The sequence below is a fragment of the Eumetopias jubatus genome, unplaced genomic scaffold (assembly GCF_037043125.1).
Source record: "Eumetopias jubatus isolate StellerSeaLion01/CBP00866 unplaced genomic scaffold, mEumJub1_p1.0 scaffold_13, whole genome shotgun sequence".
Classification (NCBI taxonomy): Eukaryota; Metazoa; Chordata; class Mammalia; order Carnivora; family Otariidae; genus Eumetopias; species Eumetopias jubatus.
In genome coordinates this window covers 112833026-112841923 of record NW_028274819.1, presented here as the reverse complement: position 1 = coordinate 112841923, position 8898 = coordinate 112833026, and the positions used below count along the sequence as shown (strand labels likewise).

General features: G+C 41.4%; 1 protein-coding gene across 1 annotated transcript; it reads right to left on the bottom strand.

Annotated features, from left to right (window-relative positions):
* Positions 1-918: 918 nt before the first annotated feature.
* On the bottom strand, positions 919-8071 carry LOC114211376 (stromelysin-1-like). Its single transcript, XM_088017527.1, has 7 exons — positions 7922-8071; positions 7071-7315; positions 6829-6977; positions 6574-6699; positions 5190-5291; positions 3292-3345; positions 919-1082 (listed from the first exon to the last, which is right to left on the bottom strand). The coding sequence occupies exons 1-7, from the start codon at positions 8054-8056 to the stop codon at positions 919-921; spliced, it is 975 nt and encodes a 324-aa protein (XP_087873653.1). The 5' UTR covers positions 8057-8071.
* Between the last annotated feature and the right edge of the window lie 827 nt (positions 8072-8898).

Below are 8898 nucleotides of genomic sequence, written 5' to 3'. Positions count from 1 at the left end.
GAGGATGAAAAAAGAGATGACAACCCGCCATTAGTAGCCCTGGCTCATACCTGGTTACGTTTTTATACCAACGTAGTGACCTGAGTAATATGGTGTGAGGAAGTACCCTCTGATGTTATGTGTAGGTATGAAACAGAGACTTGGAAATGATTCAGGAAAAATAAAATTTAAACTCAATTTGCAGAAATTAGAAAGTTAAAATGTCCAGAAGTTTAGAGTAAAAAGAGTCTAAGACTAAATGATTTGAAAATTATTTGGATTCTCCTCATGATTTTGATTCCATAAAATGCCCCCGAGCGTCCCCATGGGCAATGAAAGGAGTACCTCCTTACCAAATTCCCGAAATGTAGCATCAACCTCCGGCTCAACCCCTGGAAAGTCATCCGCTATTAGTCTGGGGAAGCCTTGCTCCACGGACTGGTTGTTTTCATCAAATCTGCGCCAAGAGAAAGAAATACAGCTATTCCACAGAGGTTCTTTCTCTGTATGTCTGAGGTCAAGTTTCTAAGCCTCGACACAGAGCCCAAATGACTTTCTGCCACAAATGCATGAGGACTGCATACACAAGAGATGTGAAGTGAGTTAATCACTTGGCTAAAAAACTCCTGGTTCTTTATCACACCTGCCCTGTAGACCTTGTCTCTACAGCCTGACACACCGGGTTTCCTATGGTGGCCTGGTGTCTGGAACTCAGGTGGCCTCTCCTGATGTCTTCTGGGGTCTGGATATATAACCCAGTGCCCAGCCATTCTGAGAGCCCTTTATTGTATGGGAGAAGTAGAGTAACTGTAAGTTGTCCTCTTCATAATCAGAAAGTGGGAAGTTAGAACAAGTTAGAGGGTGGGAGTGGGGGATTTCCTTAAAGAAAGAGAATAATTTCCCTAACAAGGCTCCATACAAAGCCATCCCATCTGAGTCTTACTGCCAGTATCTGTTCCCTACGAAGAAGTACGTTTTCTTCTTTTCCTCATCAGAAACGGCTACATCAATTTTCCCTATGATTGCAGGAAAACCCAGGGTGTGAATGCTTTTTGGATAACCTGCTTGTACCTCAGTTCCTCTGATGGCCCAGAACTCATTTCCTATTGAAAAAAAGAAAGCCAAGAAACTTTAGTGAAGACTTGTGGTTTTAGAAAAGAATTTAGTACATTTTTGTGGAACACAAGAAGCCTTGTTTAATTCCAACCGCTAACCCAATGCCCAGGCGATAGCTAGTATTTAACAAATATTCCCCAAATGAGTGAATGAATAAATGAGTCACTAACTCTGGTCCCTGTCCTTTCTGGGTCGTATATTTATTGTCTATAAATACTAGAGTTTATTACAGTTTATAATTACGGTGACTGGTCTTGGTTGCTGGTGACTTTTAATCTAAGTCTCTAACTTGGAACTCTTCTGTAAGCTTTGAATCACTAAGTTGATTACTTATTGGACACTTTTCCTTGGGTCTCTTATGGTCACTAGTCCAGACTGGGCTTCTTCTGAATACCTTAGGAAGCCACCCAAATTTCAGTGAATTAGGACACTGGAATCCCATCAGCGTCTCTGCTTCTGTTTCATCACACCTCCCCTCCACGTCAACCCTGAATCCCTTCCTTGCATCCCTGCCGGTTAACTAATCCAAAATGTCCATCTGTTGTCTCTCTTGCCACACCTGAACTGAGGGAGGTGTACCTGTCTGAGCAGCTGCAGATGCAGTCTTCCCTCTGTGTAGACAGCTCCTTCTGCCTTGAAGACATTTTCTACTCTCTACACACTCAGCGCCTGTCCACACAGCAAAGTTCTCCTCCTTCAATACGCGTCCCAAATGTCATCTCCCCCCAGGGTCTTTGCTGAGCCCTGGGTGTGGGTCCAGGGCCAGCTTCCCTTAATCCCAGCTCTTACTGGGTGTAACACTCACGGCTTCGTCTCTGCTACTCTGTCTAGAACAGGAGCCTCTTTTAGGTTTGACCTCCACTAACAAGTACACCGCCTGGCATGTTGCAAGGCTAAGTAAGTGCTAGATAAATTAACGGATGATAGCAATACTTCAGAGTCATAGAACCCTTTACAATATCCAATGCAACTTCACAATATTTCATTGACTCCTCATAAGAGTGAGATTGTCAGTAATATCCAACTTTGAAAAATCCCCACACCAGTTTGAGGTTTAAAAAAATACTCCCCAAAACATAAGAGTCAAGGGAAAAAATTAAAAATGGAAAAAAAACTTAAAGATGAACAAAATGAAAATCCTACACATCAAAACTTGTAGGAATGAAGCAAAAGCTGAGAAGAAAGGGGTATTTACAGGCATAAATGTTTATACCAGCAGAGAAGAAAGAGCTGCAAGTTAAAGACCAAGCTTGAGTTATAAAAAACAACAGAATAAATTCAAAGATAGCACAGACAGGGGCAATAATGATGCAGACAGAAACTAATTAAATAGAAAATCAAAATACAATAGAGAGGATTAACAAAGCTGAGAGTTTGTTCTTTGAGAGGATGAATAAAATTATTACATACCCTGTTGTCCCAGAGATTGGTAAAGAGAGAAGCACAAAGATTCAGTATCAGGAAGAACAAAGGGAACAAAACTTCAACAATAATTAAAATAACAAAATAACACTCAGAAAGTTTCATACCAGTTGACTTGAAAACGAAGTTGATAAATTCCTAGAAAAATATGTTAGCCAAACTGACTCAAGACGCAATAGCCGCTCAAAGAGCAGATTAACAGTGGAGGAAGTGGAAATAGCACTTTACAAATGTGATACAGGAACAGAGAGGCCTGGTCAGTCCCATTAGCTACTGCACCCATCCTTGCCCTGACACTGCATTATCTCATCCACCCAAGCGCCACGATGCAGAACACTCCTCCTCATCTTATTCTTCTCCAGGAGCATCCTGCCTATTCTTGGTCTTTGCTCTCCCACACAAATTCTTAATTTGTTAAGAACTTTGTTAATTTGTTAATTCATCAAGCTCTGGGAAAAATATTTTGGCATTTGAATGAAAAATTCCTTGCATCTATAGATAAGTTGACATTTTTACTACATTGACTGTATCATTTCTATATTACATTATTACTATTTTTCTATTCATGAATGTGGGATAGCATACTTAGATCTCATTGAATATTTTAAAGTAAAACTTATAATCTTCTTTGTACATGTCCTATTTAAGCATCAACACTAGGTCTTGCAGTAATAAATCTCACAAAATTTAATTTAATGGAGAAAATTCATGTCTTGGTGAAATTTTTGAAATGGGATTTATTTCATCAAATTAAAATTCTTATATAGCACTTACCTTTAAACACAAAAAGGATATCCTTGCTTGTAACTTCATATGCAGCATCCAAGCCTGAGGGTAGAGAGGGCCAAAATGTAGCAATCAAATGAAAATCAAGTTCGAGGCTCCAGTGAGATCTGCGCCAAAAATATCTGGAAGACATAGACATTAATCACAATGGTTTTTATCCTTTAGATGGGTATATAAAGGAACATATTCTCTCTTTCAATCAATGACAACTCAGAAGTCGGTATGGGACCGTCTTCCTTCTTATGATCCCAGGCTAATGAAATCCATGGCCGTGTAATTATTTAGCTTAGTAGTGTTCACTGAAGGGAAGGAGAATTCTTCTCTACCCTGGAGGTCTTCCAGCTGGACTAAGAAATAAATTTACATAAGATGATGAACAGGAGAAAAAAACCAAAGTTTATTACATACACACAGAGGCCCTGTTACGATACTGAGACCTGAAGAAATGACCAAGTGGGCAGTTTTTGAGACAAAGAGCCCATAAATATGTGAGGCATTGACAGGACAAAGGAAACTGAACTTTGGGAGCTTCAGTCACTAAGGAATTGTAAACAGACTTGGGCCGGCAGAGTGAGTACATTAGCAAAAAGTCACGAGGGTTGTGGACCTGGCCTTCTGGGCTCCACATGTCCCATCTCTGGTGAGAAGGATGGGTCTTTACCTCCTGGCACAAGGAGGGCACCTTTCACCTGGACGTTTATCTCCTGCTTTCAGGGGGACAGAGGACAGTCTCAGGGTCCTTCCTGCCCGGGCTGGCTCTTGAGTCACTTTTATTTAAAATAATCCATATGGTAGAGTGGCACATTTTGGGGCGGCCCGCCCTTGGCCCCTACACCATTGTAAAAGCCCGTAAATGGTATGTATATTATGCACTCATTAACATTTTTGAAAAAAGTAGCAGGAAAAAATACACTTATTTATGTTTGTATGGGAATAGAATATCTTTGCAAAGGGATGAAGGGTGGGTCGCGGTGATTGCCCATATGGGGAGAACGAGGCTCTGCAGAGGTCAGACGTGGGAGAGAGACTTTTCTCTCCACTCTGTGTCTTTTGGTGCTATTTTAATATTGTGCCAGAAACATAGATCACTTTTTCTGAAATTAATTAACTTAAATAGTAGCGTTTGTTAGCAAAGGTAAAGATACAGTCCTACTTCTAAAGATGCACCCATGCATTCTGAAGCATGGCATGGTTGATGATATTTAAATGCAGCTATTACTCATTCACTTATCCAACTCACTGTGTGTGCCAGGCCTGTTCTAGGTCCTGGGGCGCTAACACTGAACAACACAGATAAAACCCCACGCCTTCGTCCAGCTTACATTCTAGGGACCCAGAATCATCCTTTGTAAGTCTGTTAAACAATGATCCGGACTATTTTAAGGAGGTGATAAAAATGCAACAAGAACCAGATCTGAATGATGTTAAAGTGTAGAGGAAATATTTTCTTTAAACATTTCTGTCAAGTCTCTGTTCTCCTTTCTAAGCATGGTGCATCAAAAGAAAGGAGAGAGAAATGGAATCTTCTGGTCTGACCTGTCTTTAAAGAACAGGATTTCTCCCCTCAGAGTGCTGATTGCGTCGAAGGACAAAGCGGGGTCACACGCGTCTGGGGTCTCAGGTCCTGAAGGCACAGATTCCGTGGGTGCCATGGGCTCATCCGGGGAGACGGGGGGGAGCTCCTGAAGGGAACAGATGTGGGGAGGCAAACAGAAGGACAACTGTGAGGCTGTCGTCCATGTATGTGCTTTCCAAACACTCTCAGGGTGCTTTGAGGGGAATTGCAAACCCTTCGTGCAGCATTTTAAAGTTTTCCCGAAGACCATCTCATAACACTTTCCTAAAAACATCAGGAATGAGTGAGCATTGTTTCCAACATCGCTCACCGTACAGGAACTGGATGCCATCCACATCATCTTGAGAAAGGCGGAAGAGGGCCAGGTCTGTGAGTGCGTTGTAGACTGGGTACGTCAGGGTGCGAGGGTCGGCTGAGGGAAAGAGACCCAGGGAATGGCCAAGTTCATGAGCAGCAACCAGGAATAAGTTGGTTCCTACTGGAAGAACACATGCCAGTCAGACGGGCTATCCTGAGAACCACATGGCATCTCCTCCTTATTTGTGGACTGTTCGTCATTGGCATAATCCCTACTTAATTATTCTTCAAGGTTGACTTGAAATCAATATAATCTGAGAGCTTTTCACCATATTCCTCCTCCCCAGGTCTCTCTTCGGTCAGGGAAACCTGGTCACTTCACCTATAGTGACAATGACAAACACTGTTTCCAAGATATTATTTTTGGAGGTCCCAAGACTACCAGGTCAACACGTATGACTCCTCATTGTCTCTACAAATACAAAGTTGGTTATTGTTCAAATTTAGTAACATGCGCCAGTGGTAACCTCAGTTGAAATTAATCACAGAGGATTCATGTTATTCCTCAAACTCTTATGCAACAAAACTGGTCATTTCCTGTGGGGATTTAGCCTGTGTTGTTCTTCCTCCTTTTCAAAATAATCAAATAATTTTTGGTGGTTAAAAACCTTTCCAGGAGTAGTTGCCATGGGATAGGTACAGTCTTTATTTTAAAACAGAAATATGTCCAATAACAGTTTTCTGCAGCCCAAACACAGCTGAATTCAGCTTTTCTTTATATGATAAAAACTTTGAATAAAATAGTAGAAATTTAATCAAGCCTCCAAGTAATTATACAGAAAAGAATAGTTATTCGAATAAAGCAAGATCATTTCTTGCAGCGCAAGTTTGTACTCTCAATAAAGATGCTCTTTGCGTTTGTTTTAAAAAGCCAAACAATCTTGAAGATAGCAATTGTTTCAACAGTGTGTTTGCAAACTTCAGAAGCCACTTGAAAAAAAATAAAATGGCGTTAATTTTGCTCATTGTGTTTAAACCTAGTAAAATCTTTCAGAATTAATTTAGGGGGATAAAAAGCTCCTAAGCTAGAGATAGTTACAGGTTTACTTAAATAGATGACTTAACAATTTCCTTTGCTTTCTGACATTTTTCCTGATCTTTTAAGAGGAAAAGAGGCCAATGGAAAGAAAAGAAGAAACCCAAGGGCACATTTTAGGTTGGAAGTGATTCAATGCAATTCATTCTACCTTTATCATTTCGAGTTAAAATAATGAAATGCCATTCACACATCGTAGTTATTAGGATGTTACATTTAGTGCTCATTCTGAATAATCAAAGTATTCTTGGATAGTGTTATACATTATTCCTGAAGCCATCCAGAGAGGTATGTGACCCACCTGATTTATCTTCCACCCATAGTTCATCATCATCAAAGTGAACGTCTCCATAAAAGCCGGGCCCGGGCGGGTAGGCATGAGCCAAAACACGTCCTGATCCATCAAAAGGGCTAAAGTCTCCATGATCTCACAGAGAAAATGTTTTTATTGGAAAGATAGGTAATCAGGATCTCTCTCTTCGGAACATCCCCCCCCGCCCCCCATCAGCAACTAGATAAATGGATGCATTTCATGTTCTTTTTTTGTTTTTTTTACCTCTAACTGCAAAAGAGATCTTTATGTCAGCCTCCCCTTCATCAGTCCTGGAGAAAGTAAGTGCAGTCACCTCCTTCCAGACATTCAGAGCTTTCTCAATGGCAGAATCAACAGCATCTCTCAGCAAATCCAGTGTATAATCTACAATCCTTCATGAGAAAAATTGAAGAAGACATTATTCCTCCTGTGATAGTCCTTTGTAAAATCTCGATAGTACGTGGAAACCTCTTTGGCCCCATTACCTGTAAGTAAGGTGGGTTTTCCTCCACTTGGGGATGCCAGGGAAGGTGGTGAAGTCCCCAACATCGGGAACGCCACACCTGGGCTTGCGCATCATCTCCAGAGTGTCCGAGTCCAGCTTCCCGGTCACCGCCAATCCGAGGAACTTCTGCATTTCTCGGATTTTTTCAACAACAGGACCACCGTCCCGTCTTCTAACAAATGGTTTCGTATCTTTGGCAAGGTTGTAGTAGTTTTCCAGGTATTGCTAATGGGGTAGTAAACAACAAAAACTCAACCTAATAATTTAAAAGATCAAATTGGCATTAAGTAGTTCAAGAGTTAGTCAGCAACCCATCTAGGACGCGTAAAGGAGCTCCGTCCAGCCATAGAAAAGGAAAGGTTTTTAAAGGCAGAAGAGGGGCAGAAATTTATCCTGTTAATATAGACCTGGTTCAAGACTGAAGTGGGATCAATTCTTTTGCCTAAACATCACAAGTAACAATATGAATGTTACTACCTGAAATTATTTGAAAATCAAAATGAGTATGTTCCGCCTATTTCAACCAAAGAAGTTCTAAAGCCAGAGAAGTTTCACCCATTTCTCATTTGCTCCTCTCATTCAGGCCCAAAGCAGCTGCTAGTGTTTTCTTAGACAAGCTGGAGGAATTTGATGCCTTTCCTGCACCTTGCTTCCCTTCTCTGCTCAAAAGTACGACAACCCACCGCTAACACTTTAACGTTCCCAGGGCTAACTTATTCCAACATAGTAATTACCGATCAAAGCATCCTTTGTGTGGCAAGACCAAGGAGGCACATTAGTTCCTGCCCCTGAGACAGGCCAGTGGCTGCAGTGGTCACCACCACAAAGTACCTGCACAAAATCCATGTTCGAGTCCTCCTTCCTCGCTGCTCCATTCAGTGGATATGCCGAGCAGACTGGCAGATATAACAGCACGAGGGTGGCGAGATGCCCCATTCTCACTGTCCTGACCTCAAGAAAATACATTTTCTGCCTGTTGGCTTCCGTGTCTACCATCTAGTGGCTGTTCTTTTATAGTGGGATGCTGCTTTTATCTGAACAGCATGATTCACACGTGTTTTCTTTCTAATCTGAACATCAAGAATATTCATAAAAATTTAATGTGAAGTCTTCCCCTTTTAAACTTGGATGAGGAAAGAATGGCTGATTTCCAAGAAATGGTTTCTGTGTTTGTACAGAGGAAAAAGAATGGACTATTCACCTCGATGTGTTTACTGAGAAGTAGCTAAAAAGCCTGGTAAAATGTCACATGTGTAGACATTTTGAAAGCAGTGCAATTTTCTTTTAAAAAGACTATATTTTAAACTCAAATATAAGCGAGTTAGGAATAAGTAGATGCCCGGAAAGAAATTCCAGATATAACTTTGGTCTCAATGTGGGCATTGTTATCTAGAAGATCCTAGAAGAGATATTTCATTTCTTGAGTTCCAGACCTCAGCCATTACTGATTTCAGATGGATTTACTGTCCCTGGGGGGGCGGGGGCGGCACCAAGCAGAGGAAGCTGGTGCTGGAAAGGAGGGTCTGTTGAGGAAGGAAGGAGCACACGGGTACTCCTGCCTTGTTCGCTCATTCTGGACGGATGCCATGCGTTTCAGAAGGGAAGATTTGCTAACAGTAACCACTCTGTAAAACCTCATTACCTTGGAATAAATAAAATTGTATCTTAGACTGAAAAATGCCTCCTACCTTCTTCACTTTAAAAAAAAACTTTCCATCTTCATTTCCTCCCCTCCCCCCTCCAAGTGCACAGAAGGAGACGGAGGGAGATTTGTATCAGGGAGTGATCACCGTCACCACTCACCTCTG